Source organism: Gobius niger (genome assembly GCF_951799975.1).
Source record: "Gobius niger genome assembly, chromosome: 4".
Classification (NCBI taxonomy): Eukaryota; Metazoa; Chordata; class Actinopteri; order Gobiiformes; family Gobiidae; genus Gobius; species Gobius niger.
The window spans coordinates 14,035,586-14,060,101 of NC_136855.1; the positions used below are offsets into that span (position 1 = coordinate 14,035,586).

Sequence of the window (24,516 nt, forward strand, 5' to 3'; positions counted from 1 at the left end):
ATCCCTGGGTGGAGGGGGCCTGTCTGTGCGAAGTCTGTATGTTCTCCCTGGGTCTGCGTAGGTTTCCTCCGGATTCTCTGGTTTTTCTACCATTAAAAACATGTACAATTGGCCAGAGTGAATGTAGTGTGTGAGTGAGTGGTTGGTGGTGGTCGGAGGGGCCGATGGCACAGCCCGGTTGCCTCGCTTCGGTCAATCTACCCCGGGGCAGCTGTGGCTACAATAGTAGCTTACCACCACCGAGTATGGCGTGAATGAATAATGTCTACAAATACAAATGTGAAAACGTTATTGTCCACCAAGCGGAAATTTGGCTTTGGTATCACCTTTAACACACATAAAACACATCAACATCCAGAACATTGTCATGTGGCACCACATTACTTCATACTACATGCAGCAACGAACAGCTTCACTTAAAACTTTAAAGAGTTTGCAGCTTTTACTGCTCTCAGCACAAAGGAGTTCTTATAAATGTTTTTCTCTGCGGGTATGACTCTATATCTCCGTCCTGACGGCAGTAATTCAAACTCATTGTTTAGCGGGTGGTAAGTTTGCACCGCCTTCTGTCTCTTATATAGACTATCCAGAGATCTCTGACTTCCCAATGATCTTTGAGCTCATGTTCACGATCCTCTGGATCCTCTCTTTGTTCTTAATCTTCACCATACGGTTACCGTACCACATCAGCATGTTAATGGTGAGGAAGGCTCGAATGGCTTTGGTTTGTGAAGCGGTTACAAACGTTGTGACTTCAGAAAAATAAACTCACTGTTCTCAAGAAAAGCGAGGGCTCCATCTATGTGTGCGCCGAGATATTTGAAGCTGTCAACGATTTTGACTTTTTGACCATGAATCTGTACAGGATTCAGTGCCTCATTGTCATTACACACAATGAGCTTCTTGTTTTAAGAACGTTTATCTCTAAAAACGCTGTTCACACACCACTGTTGTAACAAGTAATTAAAATACTGATTCTCCATCACAATGTTCCCTTTCTGTAACAAAGCAACCAGCACCATATCATCAGCGTATTTAAATAGTTTAAAAGACTTTTTGAATTTGAAAAGCATTTGTGTAAATAGAAAAAAGCAAAGGAGATGAAATTGTCCCCTGAGGTGCACCTGTATTTAGCACAGTCTGAGTTGTCAGAACCAAGTATAACTCTTTGTGGACAATTTGACCAAAAGTCTCTGACTCACTTGATTATGCCTCCATTAACACAGAGGTCCATAAGTCTGTGCAGTAAAATATGTACATGCATAGAATTAATAATCCACTAAGATCATTCTGGCATAGTGATCAGAGGCCCGGAGATGTTTGGCTAAGGTGTTGAACAGAGAGATCCTCTGAGCTTCTCTGACTTTATATGCAAACTGTAAGTTATACTGAGGACATTATGTGTTTACTTACAGTTCTTTCCATGTTTTTACACAAGATGGAAGTGAGTGCTATAATACAGGCTTGTAAAACACAATACAAGTGTAAGCCATCATCATCAATAATATTTCGAATGTATCTAAAGGTATCTCTTATCCTGAAGCTTCACACTTCACCGTGATTGGTTATGCCCCATCTCACTTATAACCGGAGAGACTGGCCAATAGGAGTGGGTCGGGTAATGTCCCTGTATACAAGCGTTTGACTGCATTTCACTTTACTTCGATCTCAATATATAGTTGCTCTAGTACTGCTCTAATACTTGAAAAATAAAGAATTTCTTGGATGCTGTTTGTTGGGGCGGCCCCTGAGCTTCTAAAAGACCAGGAGGAAGGGGTTGTCCTCAAACCTGATAACGGTCAGTGTGACCGAAATGTTGCTATAAAAGCCAGAAAAAAGAGTGAGACAGTGTGTGAGAACTTTATTTTTCACTTGACTCTAATCTATAATTTGAATTAAGGCTGAGCGCTGCTGTGTGTGGGTCATATTACTGTTTCTATTGTCAAAGTCCATGTTGCTAAGCTTCGAATCGGTCAAGGACACCATTAGCCAATCGCAGCACACCATAAAGCCTCACATTATAGAGAAGGAAATAAAACTCATAACCTCAAACACACACAAGGTACGAAGCGCTTCTGCTCGGATACGTCATTAACTGGGAGGATACTCCACCTGCGTGTGTAGTTTATTGGAGATGGTGTGAGAGGCCCTTGGTGCATAGTCACAGTCACATCTACGTTTGTCAGCCCCAGGGCAGATGAGCATGTAATAGCTTGCAATAATGATTTAAGAGAAAGGTAGCTAATATATATCAGAGGCAAGCCCTAGGGTTAAATAATTTATTAAATACTATTTATTATTGTGTGTTTAATTCTTGAAAAATCAACATGATTGGCCGCTTTGGAGTCTGTATTGCAATTTGCTGAACACCAAGAAGAAAAAGTCGGCACAAAAATAAAGGAAGGTCAGACGCTCTAATACTTGATTTGACCACCTTTAGCTTTGATTACATATTACATATTACATATTCTTTCAAAATATCCAATGTTGCAATAGTTCTTCTCCAGGATCTTGTATTGATGAGAGTGTGACCACAGCACATTTACTTCTACGGGTATTTGGCCATCAGATGATACCCCCGCGGGTACCATCTGACAACTACCACACTGTATTATGAACTTTGAAAAAAAACTGTTGCACTTCACATATTTCTGCACTTTAAATAATGCTGCAAAATACTGTAACTTGATGATATTGCAGACTTATTTGTATTTTGCACTTTCTATTTGTATTTTGCACTTATACAACTCCAGCAACCCCAGATCATAACACTTGGTTAAATCCAGGTGGCAACTTTTTTTTGGGTCAGGCAATGTAATAGATACGAGTTTGTGATTTAACATTATAGAAAAAATTAGCCCTTGACCTCCAAAATAGGTTGCATTTCAAATAGTTAGTACAATAAAAACAATGGTTATATTGATCCCTTGAAATTTTTTAAGATTTTACACAAAAATATTCGATCCCACATTAAGAGCAAGCATGTAAAGAATCTAAGTCAGACAATAAGGACTTATGGCATTTATTTTCAACAATAAAAGACACTTTCAAATTTTGAAAATAAAACTATTTGAATATACAGCATTTATCACACACACACAAAAGAGACTAAAAATACACAACCTTCCTCGTTACTGTGTTGTATTAAGATTATGCTGGATTCCCTGAGGCTAAAGATGACAAGTGGTGGAGCGGACTTCCTCACAGTTTCACGTTTCCTGAGATGATGGAGCTGTAGATTGCCAGGGACAGGGGCACGTAGCTCTTCTCTCGCTCCTCCAGTACAAACAGAGGCTCCTGGATTTGTCCCGGATCAAAACCCTGCTCCACCAACTTCACCTTCATCTGTTTGAACGTCCCAGTCACCTCCACTGCGCTCTGAGCGGGGAGAGAGGAGTGAGGAGTACATCAGAAACATGAATCAAAATGCTCTCAAACTAAAGACGCAAAAAGAAACTAGACAATAATGAAAGTTCACTTGATTTTTATCTCCACAAGCTCATGGAAGAGGCATTTAAGGCTCAAAACATGTTCAGGTTTTGCTGGACTGCAGTACATTTGTCCATTGCATCCAATTTGCTCTTGAATGTCTAAATTTCCCTTCATTCCTTTGTTTAACCATTGTTTGCGAATCTTAAGAAATTATGAATCCGTTGATATTTCTTGCATTTGTGGCTTTAAAAAAAAAGAAGGTATTTGGGCACAGGATTTAATTTAACTCATCTATGCTTTCATCACTTATGGAATTGATTACTGTAATGGCATCCTTTCTTACGTTTAAAAAAGGGATTATATTTATGTTTTTAATCATTTGAGCACTGTCTTTGAGTTTCTTGGAAAGCGCTTTTTTTTTTTTTTTACAAATAAAACGTATTATTATATTATCATTACTATTACTTTGAATGCATGTCGTTAATAGAAAGTTGAAATGGTTCTAATACTATCCGTGGGTCAGGCTGTACAGTCGTACTATCTCTGTCATAGTCTTGACTGTGGTGCTCAGGCGCCCACTCTCAGCCACTGAATGTTTGCTTGTGTATCAGTATGACGCTCTGAGAGGGTATTTATCCCTTTTCTGTGGAAGCACAGACAGACTTGAATGGTAGGACTCGCGCAATGTCTCGAGTTCATGTCTCCAGGTCCCGCACTGATGGTAAATAAACTGACTGCTGCCTATTTTTCATCCATCCTCTCAAACACCATTGTTAAATCTCTAACAGACCTCTCTCCAGGTCTTAATAAAGTTAACTATGTTTTCATATTTAAAACATTTACATAATGATATATTTAAGACAACCCTGTTTGTCTTACGAAAATAACCCAGATCTGCAGACCTTGTCACTAGATGGCAGCATTGCGCAAATATACAACACAGTTCAGTAACGTTTAATCTGACTTAGCTGCACGACACTGCACATTTTCAATGCTTGCACTTTAATGTGTCCTGTAGTTGTAAATAAGTTGTTCATGGAGATACCTGAACTCGTATGAAGCGCGGTCGGGCGTATGATGGTAAATATTCTGAAACTTGGCTGTACAGCTTTCTTCCATCAAAACGTGCGTCTTCTTTCAGTGTGACGGCAGCCATCCCTGTTCTCCCCTCATGACCTGAAACACAACAGCAGAGCTACACCACTGCTTATGCACATGGATATAAGAGCCGGTTTTACCTGGCACTTGAACTCCATAAACATTTGCCTCTTTGATACAGTCGCAGATGGTCAGGATGTCAGAAACCTCAGTGGTGGCAACATTTTCACCTTTCCACCTGTTGAAGACAAAGAGTTGTTTAAACGTTTTGCTTTTGCCATTCACCGGGGTGATGATAAAGATGATAATAAAATTGTTGCATTTACTGCTGAACTGTAAGGTCTACCACTAACAGAAGTCGCAGCCATTATTGTTATTTATGACCGAGAAGGATGACTGTTATGTTTCTTTGTTTTATGTTTTGTGTTTCAGCTAATGTGGCACTGTAGTCCAAGATGGATTTCCTCTCAGGGTCAATAGTTTACCATACCTCAGACTTGTACGCAGACAGGGTGTGTACTGATGTGCATGACACTGTTATGTCAAAACATCAACTCAGTCAGCACCTGTCAAGTGCTTTTAATCCATTCCTCAGTCACACTAGGGCGTGTGTCCTCAATATGCAGCCGAGGTCGACATCAGCCAGGCCAGTCTACACACTTTACTTATTCTTTACAAAGAGCAGGAGTGGCCAGCTGACATACATCAGCTCAGTAGCTTCTTTCTACCTGAAAGTGTCTCCAACTCGGTCCTGGAAGTAGATGAAGTTTTCCTGGTCGATCCTCATGAGGTCTCCGCTGTTGAAGTAAAGATCCCCCTTTTTCAGGACGTCCCGGAGTCGTTTCCTCTCCGTCTGCTCCTCGTTCTGAGCATATCCCACAAACGGAGCGATGTCTGTGATCTTCGAGACTAGGAGGCCCGTCTCACCTAAGCACCAAGAAGTATATTAAGCATAAAGTACATAATAAGTATTTATGAAGAGCTTTGTTTTCTATTCATAAAACGTGTTCCTCATGAATGATTAAAGCAGAGTATTTTGTTGACTGCAAATAAGACCGTCCGTCTAATCCTGATGGGTTTTCATTTTGTGTTAACTGTTCTAAATCTGCAATATTCAGCCATACAAACAAAATAATTGAATCCAAATTAGAATCAGCATGAAGCTAATTTGTGTCATTGTGACTTGCCAATTACATAAAAAATACCAGTGGAATTTGTATTTTCAACTCTTAAAATATGAAACTCTTTCCACTCTACCTACTCAAATCAAGGTCAAATGTACTTATCTTTGTACAATCATTTATATTAATACACAAGCACAGACTGTAGCTGAAAGTGACTGTAGTGTAGCTGAAAGTTTATGTGATGTTGCTTGAATGAGACATAAGGGGTAGGTTTATTATGTAAGAATAAGTTCTCTTTGAGCACAATAGTCTTGTTTTCTTTCCTTCTTCTGCAAAAATGTTTGAAATACTTTTCTGCTCAAATGAATAAAGAAATTAAAAACTACGTTTCTTGTTGCCCAAGGACAGAACTTGGGGTCTGAACTAGCAACCTCCCGGTAACAAGCGCTACCATCTGAGCCACTGTTGCCCCAGTGCCCCTCTCCAAAAGGGAAAGTGTATTACTATTATTATAAGCAAACCACTGCTTCACCTTTGGGAGCCTGCACGCAGAGCCCATCAGCCCCTCGAGCCGGCTCGTCCCGCTCGGTGTCGTACTTTACCAGAACAAAAGGAAACAATATCTGCAAATATATTCAAGTCAGAGTGTCAATCAGTTTCACACACAGCATGAAGGCACTATCCATCCATCCACCCATCCACCCATCCACCCATCCTTCCATGTTTTGATTTACTTTGTATCTAAATATGAAGTGAAAAATATGTGCTTCCAAGAACAATAGTACAATAACAATATTGATTTAGCCAAAAACAAATATTGATAATCCAGTTGAAAATCAAAACTTGAGTCTGGTTTCATGGCTTGTTTTTAGAATAAAAATAATGAAATAATTTAGGACCTTGTCTAAAGGATTCTAGCCCTTTTATCTCTGACTTGCAGAGGATGAAAACATGTTTTACCGGGTGAATGAAGGTGACTCGTCCAATGGCTCCAACTTTCCCGACGTAGTTGATGAATCCCACATTTCCCTCAGTCGAGGCGTAAAACTCACGGATCTGAACGTTCCCAAAACGACAGATGAACTCTCTCCAGATCTCAGCGCGGACACCGTTTCCGATGGCCAGGCGCACTTTATGCTCCTTGTCGTTTTCTCTCTGTGATTTAAATACAAAAGTGCATTCATTGAAAGACCAAGAATCTGTGCAAGCATTTGTTCCTCTGACAATGAATAGTTTATTAAATAGATCAAGTTTGGTGCTTGGACCAGGTTGATTAGAGAATCCAGTGATGGTAGGAGGATCGGGTGTGGACACATTGCCCTGGTTGTATCAACACAGTTCGGCACAAGTGCAAAAGACAGCGCTGGCTCAGAACAGTACCACAAACAGAGAGCGATATGACTGAAACTGAGGGCACAAACATTTCAGATAGAGATTACAATGTGCCCTTTTGCACCCCTGTAGAACAAGAATAAGAATTTCAGTAGGACAAATGAGAGCACCGTCCAGTCCAAGTCCCAGTAAAGTTCCAGTAAATATTTTCAAATGTTTTGTGAAACATAATTAACAAACAAATGTACATTTTTATTTTTTACTCTTTTAAAGGCAGTCCTTGTATGGTTTAAGTTGTTAATATCACCACTGCAATATCCGCCCTGCACGGCTGATTTAAAGCACTGTTTGCAAGTTTCACAGCACGATCACTGTTCATATTGATAAAATAACTTTCTTGACCATGAATTTATGAAATTATATGAATATCCAGATGAAAAATATAAATCTACTGCTATTTAGCACTGCACCAAATGACCTGAAATATGAATTACCAAAATTTGGGACAGCATTAAAAAGTGTTAAAAGTAAAAATATACACATAATTTTGAATTAATTGGCATATAATTGGTTGCTCCAAAGCACAATGCATGACTGTAAATAAGTTAGATACAGTGTTTTCATCAGTTAAATATTATACCTTTATGATTAAATCAGGCATAGGCAGGTCATATCTCAGACCACATGTTTTTTGGAGTAAACTTCCTTCTTGATGCTGGCCACACCTCGTACTTCATGTCACAGGGTTAAACCTTATTTATCCTTATAATAGACCCCAGAGCAGGAATTCAGGACTATACCTAATTTTGAACCTTTTTAGTCAAAATGTGACAAAATGGGTATTCTTACCGTCACGACTGCCCTTTGGAGTCAATATGTGACGAAAAAGGTAAACCCTTTTTCGTCACATAGTGACTCTTTGGGTTGACCAGACACAACATCAACGAACCATTTCACGGCACAAACTTCACACATCAGGCTGATTTTTTCACAAATGACTACAGGCGCGGTCATTGTGCTACACAAAAGACTAAAACTTTCAACCTCCACGGACTGGGAAATTCTACCCTATAAGGGGAACCATCACATGTAACATGAACAATGTCATCTACATGCTTATGTATCCCTGGCTGGCCTATACATGAATCCATGGTTGTTAATGTCCGTTGTTACATATTTACATATGTAAATATACTTATTGTTTCTTTGCACTATGCTGTGCAAAGAAACAAAGAAACGGCGGACTGGTCAGCCGCCGTTTTAGTCGTTAGCCTGTGTGCACACCTCTATTTATGTACCGTTATATGTTGACTTATGTAAATATGTAAAATATTCTAAGGATACTTATGGTCATGTTGGGTCATGTGACCTCACTCATCACATGACATAATCAGCCCATGTATATATACCAGGTGTGTCAGAGCTGTTTTTTAAGTCTGATGAAGGGCTAAGACATTGAAACGTCACTTCTGCCGGTGTGAGCATATACAGTTGTGTGGATCTCCTTTCCCTTTTCCACTGTTCTGTTTTTTGGATCAAGCACACTGGTTGAGAACTATGGATGTGCGTGTCTTACCGCCTTGGCAATCGAGCCATTGGCCATTGCATTATGAACCAGTAAAGGATACTCTGGCATATTTAGGGGAACAACATAACATAACGTTTCACTGTACGCTGACTGATTTATTGTTGGAATGTCTCCCGGCTATTATGTCTGTTTTAAAAGATTTTGGACTAATATCAGGATAAAGAACCAATTTTTCTAAAGGTGTTTTTTTTTTTATTAGTCGTTCAGCCCAGCAATCTAATACCATATTTAGCTCTTATCCATTTACTATATCAAATAAATTTAAGTATCTAGGGATTAACTTTACACAACAATTTTCTAGTCTTTTTAAACATAATTTCACAACATTATACAAACAAACAAACAAGCCAGAATTTGGACAAATGGTGCGACCTCCCAGTTTCCCTAGCGGGAAGAATTAACAGAGTGAGAATGAATATTCTACCAAATTGTAAATTTTTGTTCCGATGATACCTTTTTTTTATTACTTAAGTCTTTTTTTTTTTAAATAAAACTGGACAACCTCGCACTAATATCCCATCTTTGTCCTTCTGGTGTAATGCAAAGGGTGCTGACTGGGTTGAATTGGAGAATCAGAGTTGTCACACTACCTGTTACAAGCATTGATTCATTTTCTTCAAAGACTTGAAGAAAAGTGAAAGTCAAAAGTGAACCCAGCTTGTGACCGTTGTGGCCAGGAACAGGCTTCACTAGCTCTTTTTGGAACTGTCCTAACAGAACAGCTTACTGGACTAACATTTTGTCTGATGTTTGTGGAACACAGTTACACCCTGAACCTGTGCTTGCACTTATATCAGTAACTGCTAATCTTACTAACAAGCAGAAAACTGATATTAAATTTGTGTCAGTGCTAGCTAGAAGACTGACTATTAAATTGGAATAAAAAAAATAAAACCTTTATTAATTTATTACATGATGTAATGAAACATGTCCAATTGGAAAAAATCTAATTTGAACTAAAAGGAAAAGACGCTGATTTTCAACTGATATGGGATCCGTTTCTGGAGCCCTGGGACAAATTTATACAAGCGAATGTACATTTTCTACATTTTATATTACTCGCGTACAGTACATTCTGTAAATAAAATGTGATCATGTGACTTAGCACGCGCTGAGGGCCAGGTTTTGGCTTCAGTTATTTGATCTCCAAGTAAAGGCCAGTATCTATTCCTAGTACTGACTAGATCCCACCAGTCGAGCTCGTAACGGGTCAGAGAAAAGTGACACGGGCCCTCATGTGATGCAACCAGACACTCTGAATGGCCACACACGTACACTAAATATTTACAATACTTCATGATACTTCAACTACATCCTTAAATAAGTTTATACGACAGTATTGTGTACAGTTAGAAGGAACATATCAAAGTAAAGTTGCATTTTTAGGGTTTTTAATGACAGGATATGACGCACAAGACGGGAACACGATAGTTGAGATTTAATGATTTCTATTTCGGTAAGCCAGGTGTGCCGGTCGCACGGCGGGAATGCACCGATTTGGAAAGTTGTCTGGTTCAATGGGTGGTGGAGCAGTGCTTTACAGCAGCTGTCCCAAGAAGAGCTACAATGAAACATGAGGAGGCCCAATTCAATCGGGCTAAAATTTAGATTATATATGAACGCTAACCGCTGCACCCCCATACCGCCAACACTGCCTGTAGAGGGTTAACAGCACATTTTATAAACAAAGTGTTTCCAAAGTGCTGCACCATGCGCACATATATTTAAAACAATTATATATTTACTATGACCACTGATACTTAATTTAATAAATCTTAGTTTGTACCTTGGGCGTGCTGCAGAGATAGCGCATCACTTCTCCAATGTACTGAATCACTGTCACACTGTGTTTGCGGCAGTCGTCCCAAAACTGGGAGGCTGAAAACTTCCTCCTTAGAACAATGGTCGAGCCTAAAAACACAACAAAGATGTGGTCATCGTGCTTATCCTCATTTGTAGATGTTCTTGTCTTAAACTTCCACACACTGGGATCAGAGTGAGCAATATAGGTGCAGCATTAGTAGCTCTGTGTTAGATTCAAGACATTTACTGTAGATGCCATTTGTGCATAAACAATGAGTCCATGCATTTGAAGGCAATTTAAAAACTAGTCAAGATAAATACAGTGGATATATCAGTGCATCCTTGGGCAAGACTTCACGTAGGGCTATGTGACAATAAAAACCTGAATAAGTTCTAACAATCTGCTTATTTGAAGAAATAGTTTTTCCCTCTCACTCCATCTATTGAAGCCACTTTACCAATCGTAGTGAAAGGTGAACCTGACTAATGATGGGAAGTTGCTGATAGTTTCAGTAAAAGCAACATAACGATCTTAAGTGCACACAAATCATGAATCTAGGCTCTGACAAAATTATGATACATTTTTTTGCATTATTTTTGGTCTATCAGCCCTAGGGCAGCTATAGCCATTGAACTATCTGACCATAAGCTAATGTGGATAATGGACTATAGCTATTATATAGAGCAACATAGCATTTCTAAGACACTGAGAGGTTTGAACCAGCTACCCTCAACAAAAATGGTCCTACAAGAAAACATGTCAGAAAATATATCAGGAAGAAATAGCACAAGACAAGACCAATCTCAAACAAATGAATCTACGCACTTAGTGAAACTATGTGGAAGTTTTTAACCCTCATTAATGGGGAACCTTGCATTACAATTCATGGGAAAACTTTTTCAACAAAATACATACAATGCAATACAATACTAATTACTAACTCACTCTTTTAAAACTGAACAGAAGCATCATAAACTTTGACCTAAATTAGAAAACACAGAACACACATGTGAAAGTAGGTAATCTGGTTTAGGTCTGGGCTCCAAATAAATCCAGCTCGACAAAGGGCTTTTCTTTTAAATCCGGCGCGAGGAGCCACGAGCATGTGGTTCACATTAAATGACTGACGCTCAAGTATAACTGAACAACTTTCATCCATCCCATTCTATTATTTATTTACCCTTTATTTAACCAGGAAAGTCCCATTGAGCATAGGGGAACTAGAGGAGCTATGCAGACACGGGGAGAACATGCAAACTTCAGCCCTTTGCTCAGATTCTGTGTCACCTGTCTCTATGGATCCGATGAAGCCGATGATGAAGCCTGCGGTGTGGAACAGAGGCAGGTTCAGGTAAATCACATCTTTAGACGAGACACCGTTTGACGATAGAACCGCAAGAGCAGTCAGCAGCCGATTCTGGTTCACCACAGCGGCCTTCGGGAGACCTGCCATCAGAGAGGCACTGTCAGGCTTTGATTCACTTTCCTTAGAACATTACATGATTATTAGTAAAGGAAGATGCATGAACAATAATAATAGTGCAGAGACAAGCAGTAGATTGAGGAAACAATGAAACAAGTTACATACTTCATTTGCAAGTAAGAGAAAAATGTAATGTTATGACTCATGAACAGCAGGTACATTGCAGATACATTGGCTTGGGTGCAATTGCGCAAATAAGGTTAATATGTTGATTTTTCTAGATTTTAAATATTTGTGCTATGGTCAGTATTAGTCAGTAAACAAACACAAAAACAAAATAAACACACTGAAGAAGAAGCAGCTGGTCCAGGACAAAAAAGGTGCTGGTCACTGTTCAGCATCAAAGCTCAATGGTCTCCTTCGCCTTGTGCCTAGTTGAGGATATCGCCAGATAAACAGCTTTTATTGGTGTTGTGTGTATCAAACAACTGGGAGCTTTCAGCCACGACCAGCCAAGAAGACCCTTTTACATCATCACAGAACCCATTGACACAATACATTAATCTTAAAGGTGCATTATGCAACTTTTCATGTGGAAAAAAAATATATATATTTGTGCGTATTTGACCTTTCAGTGACCCAACGGCTGTATGCGTAGCTAGCATGGCGCCTTTACTTTCCGCCACTGTGTAAGAAGCTCCGGGATCAATTGTTTGGAAGGTTTTCACCTCTGACAGACCCTCTCACCAGAAAACCTACAAAACTGTCGATCCTGGAGCGTTGTTCGCTGATACATCCATCAAGACCAAACGAGTTACTTTATTTATTCAAAATGTTCACAACTGCTACATTTTCTGAGAAACTTTTTTTTGTGTTTTCAGTGCTTGCTAAAGAGAGTTATGAATGACAAAAAGGTCTCCACATTTGAAAACATCCTTAAAAAAGGTAAAATCTCATGGTGAGCAGCTGAACCATGAGAAGGAATTAGATTTTTGGAGAGCTCTGTTACAAAAACGTAAAAGAACAAAACGGTTGCTCCTTGTTTATATAGTTTAAGTGCTGTGTTCGTGTTGTAATGGAAAAGTTCCAGGTTTAAACCAGTTTGACATGAAGATGACGACATCATTGAGCCATTCTGTGACCTTTACTCTCCTGGACAGAGAGACTATAAGAGCTGCTGAAACCTCTGTGAGAGCGGCACAGTGTAGGCAGAACTTCGATTGAGTCTGTCATGCATCAGTGTTCTTCAGAGTATTTGTAATATTTAACTACTCAAATGGCGATTGTTTCTCACCACTGTAACTTAATTTATGTTTGATGAACAATAAATATCCTAACAAACTCTAGTTAAAGGGGCTAGACGCAAGTTAGCCATTTTATACTCACTACTGCCACCTCAGGTCATACGTGTAACTGCAGCTTCTATATTAAGCTCGTGCATGACGGCACTTCGGGCCGAAGCAACACCGTTTTTAGTGACAGTGCAGGATTTTAGAGGCAGTTGTGGTGAACAGGTCTGGGCACATTCTACACATTAGGACACTGTTGGAACATGTAGGGGGAGGAAAATACTTAATTTTAAAATTTTTAAACTCTGTATAGTCCCTTTAAGTTCAGTTGTAAAGAAAAAAAAAATCTTAATCTAAAAGGTTTCACTGTTTCATGTCTTTTTACTGCCTTGTGAGACAAGTTCTGTTGTGATATTGGGCTATACAAATATAATTACCGGTAGATTAGATATGATCAGATGCTTGAGAAATGTCTGATTCTTTTACCTGTGGTCCCAGACGTGTAGATTAAAACTGCTGGACTCTTGAAATTAACATGAGATCGGAGCGAGCTCGGTAGAGGACAGTCAGACGCGGCATTCACTTTCTCTGTAAAACTCAGTATTCCTGGTGTGGGACAGTGGTTGGTCATCAGGAGCACCGTGACGCCCTGCTGGGTCAGCGAAGGCAGCACGTCTTCCACAGCTCCCTTCAGTTCTGGAAACAAAATGAGAGGAAACAGAATGGTTTCAGATTATGTCCAACATTATAGAGTCCTGTGGTGTTTTTGGGAGCACTTTCCTTGACAGCTCAGTAATGGGATGGAAACAGCACGGATACAGCACACAATCACCTAGTTTATTCTTTGATGAATTAAAAACCCTGGCTCCAATGCAGTATAGGACTGTAAATTACCAGGAATCATGGCTAGTTCCGTGTGTGTTGTGCCTCACAGCAAGAAGGTCCTGGGTTCGAGTCCCACCTGGACAGGGCCTTTCTGTGTGGAGTTTGCTTGTTCTCCCCGTGTCTGTGGAGGTTTCCTCTGGATACTCCGGTTTCAACATGTACAATAGGCCAGGATGAATGAGAGTAAACTCACTCTGAGACTCCGAGTGTGGGACAACGGACGCAAATTGGCCCAAGACTACAATCTGGTGTGGTGTGTCCATTAACATGCACTGTCCAAACCAAATGAACCAATAAATACAAGTATTTTCTTTGTTGTTGTATGAAAATGGTTGCCCTGTTACTTCCATCCTTGGTGTTGAATGAACTAAGGTACTACGGTAATTATTTTTATATAGTGCTTAGACTGGGCTCTGAAAGCACTTTTACATGGAAGGACATAATCAAAGTACACAGTGGGGGAAGCTGGAATTGATCCCTCAATCTCTGGATCAGTGGGCGAAGCCACTCTATCAACTGACCTAATTAATGTTTCTTATGACATCTCTTTATGGGCCAAAATATTAAGCTAGTCAACTTCCTTGCAATGTACAAGTGCAGTACAACAAAATACTACACTGAGGACATGAAAAAGTTGCCACTACAAAAGGTCACATATTCAAGAAGTTCATTGGACCGCCTTTAGCTTTGATTACAGCACATTCACAGAGGCACTGTTTCAATAAGCTCCTGCAATGTTAAATATCCAGTATTGCATTCATTTTTCACCGAGATCTTGTATCGATGATGGGAGAGTGTGACCACTGTGTGTGCAAAGACTTCTCCTGCACATCCCAAAGATTCTCAATGAGGTTCTGGACTCTGTGGAGGCCAGTTTGTGTGTGAAAATGATGTCTCATGCTCCCTGAACCACTCTTTCAAAATGTGAGCCTGATGAATCCTGGCATTGTCATCTTGGAATATGCCTGTTCCAACAGGGAAGAAGGAATCCATTGATGGAATAACCTGGTCACTCAGGATGTTCAGGTCGTCAGACACTAAAATGAGTCAACAAGATAGCCTTTAACTCTTAAAACCCCACTTCAGGCGAGTGTCTTGCCCAAAGACACGGAGACAATGCAATGAGAGATAATCTTTAACCACTTACACAGGCCTATGGGGTCTTAGTGCTAATACCTGGGGCCGCTATGAGGACTGTTGCCCCGCTGCAGCTGAAGCAGTGCAGGAGGCTCTTGGTTCGGATGTTGTGGTTGAGCAGCGCTGCGGGGGAGCCCAGTTTGGCCAGAGCCAGCCAGGTGAACATGAAGGCGGGCTCATTCCCCATAAACAGCGCCACGGTGTCTCCAGCTCTGTATCCGGGCTGGACCTGCAGCGCGCGTGCCAACTGGTTACTGCGTTTGTCTGTTTGGGCGTAGGTGTACCGCTCGTTTTCGAAGACGATAAAAACTTTGTCCGGGCGCGCCGCCGCCTGCTCCAAGAAGCGATCCAGCGCGAAGAAGAGGGGTTTCCTCCGTCTTCGTGAGAGAAACCGCATAATGATTTGAAACAAGTCCCAAAAATACTTCATATCCACCCAGAAATACGGGAAATAGGCTTTGACAGCAACATGTACAATCAAAATGGAAGCAAGCGCGATGGTGACTGTGTAAAGCTCCATCGTGTCGTGCCAGTCTTGAGGTCAATGTACCCAAGAAAAATGTCGATCCCTGCTGCAAAACAGAGAATGTGGGAAAGGGGGATTTTGGTTCAAGGGGCGGGGCTTTCCCTTTAAAATGTTTTATATGTTTAAAGCAATACGTGTTTTATAATTCAACGATACTGTTGATCATTGTAGACACTGGCTGCATTTGCAAAAGTTGAAGGCCAGAAGACACACGACAGACAGTAGGACAAACTCTTTGTTCAGGTGGGAGGAGTTTCCAAAAGTAAAAAGAGATCAATGCAAATGTGCAAAAACAAAAGTGGGCCTATATAGGCTTGCTGGCCTTTAAACATAGCCTCTTTATAAAAAATAGTAAATCTATTTTAAATTGCATAATTTAAAATGTGAAAAGTAAAAGCAATGGAAAGCCCGTAAAGCCACCACCGCCACCACACAGACACCCTGGAGCGCAGAGGAGAGAGGAGTGGTTTAGGCTGGTGAGAACAGTAACCCCCTGCAGAAGCTGTCACTGAGAAACAGAATATTCTCTTAAAGCGATGATGATAATACGGAAATAATAACTCAGAGTGCAGATACTTTCAGCTGTCACGTGCACAGTTGACCAGGAGATTTGTTTTGAACATAATTAACCCTGTCTCAACTTTTCTAAACCTTTTGCTTGATCTTGTTTGGTGTGCTGCTCCTTGGACACTGAAGGCATCCCCTGACCTTTGGCTTTGGTCCGCGTTTCAGATAATCTCAGTGAATTATGAAACTGAGCACAGTCCAATCAACCTCAGGTCTGATTGGATTAAAACATGAAAGGGAAACGTGGAGACACGCATGGAAGCCAATAAATAAGAATTAAATGTGTGGCTTTGACAGATTGAATGAAATTCCCCATTCACAAAACCCATGTCTGTGTTTTTGTGAACTTTTTTTATGCTTTAGGACAGAAACTAAAACCGATTATAGTTCTGTTCTTGCTTTAGCACTTCTGCCACCCCCTATGTGTTCATTGGAGTAGCCTATTTTACGCACGGGTCACTGCGCGTCAAACACACACACACACAACAACCACGTCCACTATTGCTTTATAAATATGTATCTGTGAATAAATGCCACAATGCTGATTTGATAGGCTTAATGCACGTTATATACTTTGGGGGTCATTCTCTCTCAGCTGCGCGTTTCAGAGGTTTGGGTCGATGCTCGTCATCTGCCGATAAGAATTTGCTGCGGTAAGGGATTGGATTTCAGAGATAGACTGTTTCTCTAGTCACGTTGCGGCTCAAGAAAAAGCAGCCAATAGTTTGGGCGGCACGTAGCCCCGTGGCTATAAAGCTGAGCGAGGAGCCACGCGTCCCCATTCGTGCGTAAAGCTTGGTAAAGGACGTACGTCGCCGTTTGAGTCTGCGATCTCTCACTATAAGCTCGGACCATGCTGCGGGTCAGGTGTCTCAGAGGAGGTAGCAGGGGCGCAGAGGCAGCCCATCTGATTGGAGCCATGGTTGGTATCTCTCACAGTCGCTTATGTCTTTTATTGATAGTACGTTTAACTCCACTGGTCACAGGAGGGATTCGTAAAAAGAAAAAAAGGAAAAGGAAAAAAGAAAGAAAGAAAGAAAGAAAAAAAAGAAAAAAAAAAAAAGCATCAGTAAATGACTTTGAGCAGTACACGTGGATTTGTGCAGATTTTAGCGCGAGTAGCAATCCAATCACCAGAGTAATAGGGAAATATAACTACAAATAAAATGTTTTGCTTTGATACGTGTCCACAATCTTTTACATATAGTATATAGATGAACATTGCACTTTTAGAAGACGATTACAATGTTTTTTGTATTTGAATATTATTTGAGCTTCCTGTAGCCTAGTCCTTACCCAGTTGGGCAGCATCTTAGAGCCTACTTCAAAAACTAATAGGAGAGAACGTTGCGATCATTTTTTTTTTTTTTTAATTCGTCAATTAGGCCCTTTTTATCTGATTTACCTGCACCCCATCACTTGCTGCATCCAGGCCTACGTACTGTAAAAAAAACTGTCGGTATTTCTCAAAAACATTTTTGGTTCTGGAGAAGGAGTAAAAAAAAAAAGAGAGAAAACTTGGCGTCACACATGTCGGCGCCGTGCTGTGAAGGCTCTTGGAGTGACAGCGCGCAGCTGTTTGGCACAGATGCGCTCCCAAACTCAGTGACCCGCTCCGGCCGCAGTAAACCCATCTGCGATAAGGGTCCTTACAACACGTGTACTTTGACACAAGGCCAACGGGACAAGAAGTAGACAGAAAGCCAATTTCTCACAATCACAGTCACTTTTACTTTGTTTGGACAGTGTGTCGTTTTGCTGTTCGGCCAACCTAAACGTTTGTTTCCTCCAGGAATTCCAAACGTCGCGCATACTTGCTCGTGCTCGCAATCATCTGAATAGTTTATTACTTCTGTATCAAAGACAGCCAGTGACACTCTGTTGTGATCCTACAGTTTGGGCGCGCAGTGACGGGCTGGGTGCAGAGGGCACAGAGGGCGCTGCAGAGCACCTCCAGCGCTGCTGTGGCCGAGCCGCACCTGGAGGACGAACACGTTACTGAGACCGCGCAGGACTGTCCCGTGTGCAGCTACAACGAATGGGACACGCTCGAGGAAGTGATCGTGGGCCGCGCCGAGAACGCCCAAGTGCCTCCCTTCACTGTGGAAGTGAAAGTAGGTCATTAATACTTCCAAACCTGTCCGCTGGCATCAGTGGTTTTTGTGTTGTAAATGGAAAGGCTAATGTTACCAGGTTCTAGGATCATTGAATATTTCTGACAATGATCCGGTGGTTCATCACATATGCTTTAATCTACAGGCTAACACTTATGAGAAGTACTGGCCCTGGTATCAGAAGTATGGAGGCCAGTCTTTTCCTGCGGACCACTTGAAAAAAGCAGTTGCTGAAATTGAAGAAATGTGCAATATTCTGCGTCACGAGGGAGTGACAGTGAGACGCCCCGAGCCCATCGACTGGTCAATGGCTTACAAGACCCCGGACTTCGCCTCCTCTGGTAAAACACTCGCTCAGACTCATCTATAACTGGGCTATAAGCTGCTTGTAATGACCTGGTTCTGTTTGAATGGTGCAGGCATGTATGCTGCTATGCCCAGGGACATCCTCATTGTCGTGGGAAATGAGATCATCGAGGCCCCCATGGCGTGGAGGGCCCGATTCTTTGAGTACAGAGCCTACAGGCCCCTTATCAAAGAGTACTTCAGGAAAGGTGCCAAATGGACCGCCGCTCCCAAACCCACCATGGCGGACGAGCTGTACGACCAGGTGAGGGAGAGCAGTCACTGAGAGACACAGCTGATTGACTTCATTTATTGTGTTTACAGAAAAGACCAGAGTTTAACTTGCAACCCTTTCACTAACAAAAGTTCACGTCAAAAGGTGGTAACGCACTACAGATTTGGTTCAAAGCAAGGGTGACATTTGCTCACCAACTGGAGGGTGACCCCAGAGGACAATTGTTTATGGCCCACTGCAAATTTGGCCCATTTGGTACTTTACGGCCATTCAAGGAAAAAAAGGAAAGAAGGAACGAAGAAAAGAAAGAAAGACAGAAAGAAAGAAAGAAAGAAAGAAAGAAAGAAAGATAGAAAGAAAGAAAGATAGAAAGAAAGAAAGAAAGAAAGAAAGATAGAAAGAAAGAAAGAAAGAAAGAAAGAAAGAAGAAAAGAAAGAAGGAACGAACGAAAGAAAGAAAGAAGGAAAGAAAAAAGGAAGAAAAGAAGGAAAGAAAGAAAGAAAGAAGGAAAAAAAGAAGTATTGAAAGAAAGAAAGAAAGAAAGAAGGAATGAAAAAAGAAAGGACAGAAAGAAAGAAAGAAAGAAAGAATGAAAAAAGAAAGGACAGAAAGAAAGAAAGAAAGAAAGAAAGAAAGAGGGAAAGAAAGAAAGGAATAAGGAAAGATAGAAGGAAAAAAGAAAGAAAGAAAGAAAGAAAGAAAGAAAGAAAGAAAGAAAGAAAGAAAGAAAGAAAGAAAGAAAGAAAGAAAGAAAGACACACAAGATGCACAAATTGCTCTGGGTTCAAGTAGTCCATATTGAACTTTATATCCTCCTGTAATAAAGGGTAAAGGTCATCCATGGATGTGCTTCCCTGGTGTCTAAAAAAAGAACGGAACTTCCTAAAATAGGGATTGTACAGTTATCCAACTTTACTATGCAAGAGTTGGATTCAATTTCACATTGCAGCTACTGGCATATATTCTTTACTAATACATAATCTGGAATGCGTCCACATTTTAGACATAGAAACATGTTTGCACCCAACTCTTCTCTTTGTGCCTCATTAAATCGAGGCCTGCTTTGTATTTTTTGCTCTTTCAAACCTGAAAAGCTCCACAATTTACAAACGTGTACACTGACAAACCTCACGTGTGCTGGTTGCAGGACTACCCAATCCGCACGGTGGAGGACAGGCACCAGCTGGCGGCTCAGGGAAAGTTTGTGACCACAGAACACGAGCCGTGCTTCGACGCTGCCGACTTCATCAGAGCGGGACGGGACCTGTTTGTTCAGAGGAGTCAGGTATGAGCGAGAGCAGCAAACGTATATTTGTGATGTTCAAATATAAGCACTTTTTAAAAACCTCATTGGGGAATATTTCTCTGATAAGACATTTTGATCAAATACTGAATGAATAAAGAAGCACAGTTGATTAGGGCGGCACGGTAGCACAGAGGTTAGCGCTCGTGCTTCGCAGCTAGAAGGTCCGGGTTCGATTCCCACCTGGGACGGGGCCTTTCTGTGTGGAGTTTGCATGTTCTCCCCGTGTCTGCGTAGGTTTCCTCCGGGTACTCCGGTTTCTCCGACCACTAAAAACATGTACAATAAGCCAGGATGAATGAGAGTGTTTGAGAGTGCACATGGGGGACGACGGATGGAAATTAGCCCAAGGCTTGTGTGGCTTGTTCATTAACTTGCACTGTCCCTACCAAATAATCCAATAAATAAATAAATAGGCTTTAGAATAAAAGGCCCTGAGGACACAAAGTAGAAACAAAGAAATGACAAATGATGAATGGACTGGGCGACAGGTGCGTTTGAGGAGTCAGGACTTCATTCACAAGAATGTGCTGAAAATCTCACACCCTGACTAAGAACTGCAGCTGTCTGTGTATACGTATGTCTACAGGCTTCAAAGCACTTAACAATTATTTACATCAAATTATCAAGAAAAATAACTTTATAATTCATGAAAATATAAAATACGGCTGGACTAAACTCTTATTAAAAGTACTATTCTATTTAAACATGACTGCTTACTATCCTCAGGTTACAAACTACATGGGAATCGAGTGGATGCGTCGCCATCTTGCCCCTGACTACAAGGTGCACGTGATCTCCTTCAAAGACCCAAACCCCATGCACATCGATGCCACTTTCAACATCATCGGGCCGGGACTGGTGCTGTCAAACCCTGACCGTCCATGTCGCCAGGTACAACTCTATAATCTATTCATTCCCCTGGACTCTTGACCTATCCCCTTTATCTGCCCCGTCAGATCGACATGTTTCAGAAGGCCGGCTGGACTGTTGTGAAACCTCCAACACCTTTGATTCCTGATGGTGCGTAATCTTAAACAATGAGCTGTTGCGTAAGAAAGGTTCAATCCTACAGCTTTTTGCATGACGTTTTTGCTCCTCTGTGCAGACCATCCTCTGTGGATGTCGTCCAAGTGGCTCTCAATGAATGTTCTGATGTTGGATGAGAAGCGTGTTATGGTCGATGCCAATGAGACCACCATTCAGAAAATGTTTGAAAGCCTTGGTAAGTTTCTTCCTTACGCGCTGTGTGTTTTTTGTTTTCCATCCAAATGTAATGACAGTGACGACGGCTTCATTTGTGTGACTCTGCGGCTGTGTCCCTCAGGTATAAAGACCGTAAAGGTGAGCATTCGTCACGCGAACTCTCTCGGAGGAGGCTTCCACTGTTGGACCACTGACGTGCGCCGCCGTGGGACGCTGCAGTCGTACTTCCACTAGCCGCGCCAGAAACGGGCAGTTTTTATTGAGCAGTGGGCATGAAGCCTCAGTCCGGACCCTTACATTAGAGCTTAGTAAAGAGTGTGAATATCATGTCTGGAAGTGTAGAGTTTTGTCCGGATTGGGTCTTTGTGTCCAGTATGTTTGAATTGTTGACACGGCTGTGCATTTTACATCGCCTTTGCCAAACTGCTTTAAACCGAGAATCCCCGGCTCTCACGAAAAAAAATCACCTTTCTTCAGAATCTCAATAATTACTGCATTTCTGGCCTGGCTATGGTAACGCTCCACTTCTTGAAGACGGACACACCTGGAAGCATTAACTCCGAGGATAAGGTACAATTATGAATGTCACCGCTATAAGAGGGACCGCAGGCTCCTCATCCAACTCCGAAGGTTTTCCAAAGTATTTTTTATTTACACACATGTATAGAAGTTATGGGTTACATAAACTATAAATATTATTTCTTACTGTTAGTCGATACTTTGTAAAGATTTGAATTTCCTTTTTTTTTTTTTATATATACATATATATATTCGATTTTCCCATTTTTATATTTGAGTAGAGGTCCATATACAATATTGTACACCTTTCACCTCTGTTGTTATCTTCTAATGCAAATCTGGGCCAGTAATATGCCTCTAAAGTCATTCTCCCTGCTTGGCTGCTTCAATGGCTTCAGAATAATTGTGAAGATATAAAAAAAAATGCAATAATTACTGCAATGCCTTTATAGTCTTAATCAGCTTCTGATGTTTACAACGCTCCTCAGAGGAACGCAAGCTGTCATGTTTTTTGTATGTCAATAAATGAGAAAAAGTCATTATTAGTTCTTGTGGTGGCCGTGTTTATTTTTTTTATATCAGATAGATGTTGCTGCACAGATGAAGAGCGATGGCAGCTGCACACTCTCTATCACATGGCTGATAATCGCAGTTTGCTCAACCGTCTATAAACTTTAACCTGGAGATAAAGTCATTGGGGGTTATGACACGGTTATGTAAGGATACTATAGCTTTTAGTTTAGTCATAAAGAGCAATTAACTATTTACTATCTGTTCTATCGATGCCAAAGGCTGCATTACATTAACCTCTCATCCCCATCTTAACTGAGCGCATTTTCTCCAGCTTGGTCTTACCTAAAAGCTTCTCTACTGGAGCTTACAGCCTATAGGCCAGAGTAACGCCTCATTTGAAAGCTAAGACCTACAAAACTGATCTAAACACATCTTTTTCCTTGTGTCGTTGCCGTCACTTTTTCATCGCATATTTGTCACTTTTTTGTTGCTGTTATGTCACTTGCTCTTTTGTGGATTTCCCCCCAAACATTATGGACACTTTTTTTCCATCACTTTCTTGTCACTTTTGTGATACGTTTTTTTGTCATATTTTCCGTTTTTGTTGCTTTCTTGAGGCTTTATTGTCCATGTTTTGTCAATTTTTTGTTGCAATTTCATCGCTTATTTGTCACTTTTGTGTTGTGTTTTTGTGTGATTTTTGTTGCTCTCTTGAGGCTTTTCTTTTGGTCAATTAAAAAAAAAAGTGTAGTCTTTGTCACTTTTTGACACTTGTTGTTTTCATCCTCGTTTTGGTGGCTATTTTTACGAGGTTAAACCAAGGAACTATTATTTTATGATTTACACTAATTTAACTTTGATTACGGAGTGCATTCGCTGGGGCCTTGGTTTTTCTTTTGCTCAGGCAGTGCACATCGATGGGTGAAACGTGGTGTGTACACTTTGAGAACCACTGCCCTTTACTTTTCATTCCAAACACAATCTGAATGTTCCAAAATGTGACTCATCAAGTGTATGGAAATGTAAAAAACAAAACAAAACAAAACTTTGTGGAGCTATTTGGAAAGGGCTGGAGGGCTCCTGCTGTTGGAAGAAGTTACTCTATTGAAGACTATCCCAGCAGTAACTATGGGCCTTAGGGGGGACCATGCAAAGACAGTGACCAGGCACAAACCTCATCATTCATACATGGCTTAAAACGCATAACTACCTGCTCACCTGACACACTAAAGTTCATAAACTGTCATCTGGGTTGTTTTAGTGCTGAGGACGTTTCGCCTTCCACCTCAATAGGCTTTGTCAGTGACATATGATCTTGTAGCAGCAGGCTGGATATATGACCATCTAGAAGGGAGGGGTTTGCCTGGTTAATCGTACCACTCATCTATATTCTATAAAGCTACTCGTTCAGCAGAGTTAAGACAAAGCCGTTGGAGATGAGAGGAAAAACACCATCAACCCTAAAACGACCCAGTTTAAGATTGACATGTTCAGTATTAGGTTATACTATAGTTACAGTGATGAAACAGTGAAATGATTTTTTCTCTTCCGTGCTGATCCACTCTGACATCTTGAATCCATGTATTTATTTTTTGTAACCTTATTACTCAACCCACTTCATGTTTAGGCAGAGTTCACGGTAGCACGTGGGGCACTGCTCCTCTGTGAGTGAAGGTCTTTCTGAATAGCATCTCCTCAGCTTCAAACCCATCTCTAGGCCCATATCAAGAGCAGGCTCCATTCACCTGTGGGAACAAGTGGAAAATAATGAGTTTTAAGGTTAATTGGTCGGAAAAAGAATGCCCTCCCTTAGCGCGCCAGGGTATTCTCGTGTGAGGATATAAGGTCACGTGACAGCACATTACAGGCTTAATATAGAGGCAAAATAACGAGAAGAAACTAAACTAAAGACAAAACACGTCGTGGAAAACCACCAAGAGGTTACATAGTACTGACCAGGCAGTAGCTAGAGACCACAAGATTAATACTTGAAGCGGTAAATTGTATTGTATTGTTATTTATTTTGTTTTATTTTTTGTCTACAGCAACGTTTAAAAAAAAAAAAGTGAAAGTTG

The 24,516-nt window shown here is 40.9% G+C and overlaps 2 protein-coding genes across 2 annotated transcripts; one reads left to right on the plus strand and one right to left on the minus strand.

Moving 5' to 3' along the window:
• Positions 1–3,058: 3,058 nt before the first annotated feature.
• Positions 3,059–15,709, minus strand: LOC306961886 (long-chain fatty acid transport protein 2-like). Its single transcript, XM_079554838.1, has 10 exons — positions 15,152–15,709; positions 13,577–13,786; positions 11,666–11,824; positions 10,361–10,485; positions 6,615–6,809; positions 6,187–6,277; positions 5,259–5,457; positions 4,671–4,768; positions 4,478–4,608; positions 3,059–3,378 (listed from the first exon to the last, which is right to left on the minus strand). Exons 1-10 carry the CDS (start codon positions 15,630–15,632, stop codon positions 3,202–3,204), a joined length of 1,866 nt encoding a protein of 621 aa, XP_079410964.1. The 5' UTR covers positions 15,633–15,709; the 3' UTR covers positions 3,059–3,201.
• Positions 15,710–16,996: 1,287 nt separating this feature from the next.
• gatm (glycine amidinotransferase (L-arginine:glycine amidinotransferase)) lies at positions 16,997–22,423 on the plus strand. The gene is made up of 9 exons (XM_079554853.1): positions 16,997–17,127; positions 18,101–18,319; positions 18,465–18,660; positions 18,739–18,929; positions 20,048–20,185; positions 20,933–21,097; positions 21,163–21,226; positions 21,312–21,428; positions 21,531–22,423. The coding sequence occupies exons 1-9, from the start codon at positions 17,059–17,061 to the stop codon at positions 21,641–21,643; spliced, it is 1,272 nt and encodes a 423-aa protein (XP_079410979.1). The 5' UTR covers positions 16,997–17,058; the 3' UTR covers positions 21,644–22,423.
• Positions 22,424–24,516: the final 2,093 nt, after the last annotated feature.

Excerpts from the sequence above, each read along its gene's own strand:
- LOC306961886 (XM_079554838.1), bottom strand. The coding sequence starts at position 15,632 with ATGGAGCTTTACACAGTCACCATCGCGCTTGCTTCCATTTTGATTGTA. Across the intron at positions 4,769-5,258 it reads CGAGTTGGAGACACTTTCAG|GTGGAAAGGTGAAAATGTTG; the intron begins GTAGAAAGAAGC and ends TGTCTTCAACAG. Across the intron at positions 4,609-4,670 it reads TTATGGAGTTCAAGTGCCAG|GTCATGAGGGGAGAACAGGG; the intron begins GTAAAACCGGCT and ends GTTGTGTTTCAG.
- gatm (XM_079554853.1), top strand. The coding sequence starts at position 17,059 with ATGCTGCGGGTCAGGTGTCTCAGAGGAGGTAGCAGGGGCGCAGAGGCA. Across the intron at positions 18,661-18,738 it reads CCCGGACTTCGCCTCCTCTG|GCATGTATGCTGCTATGCCC; the intron begins GTAAAACACTCG and ends TGAATGGTGCAG. Across the intron at positions 20,186-20,932 it reads TGTTTGTTCAGAGGAGTCAG|GTTACAAACTACATGGGAAT; the intron begins GTATGAGCGAGA and ends TACTATCCTCAG.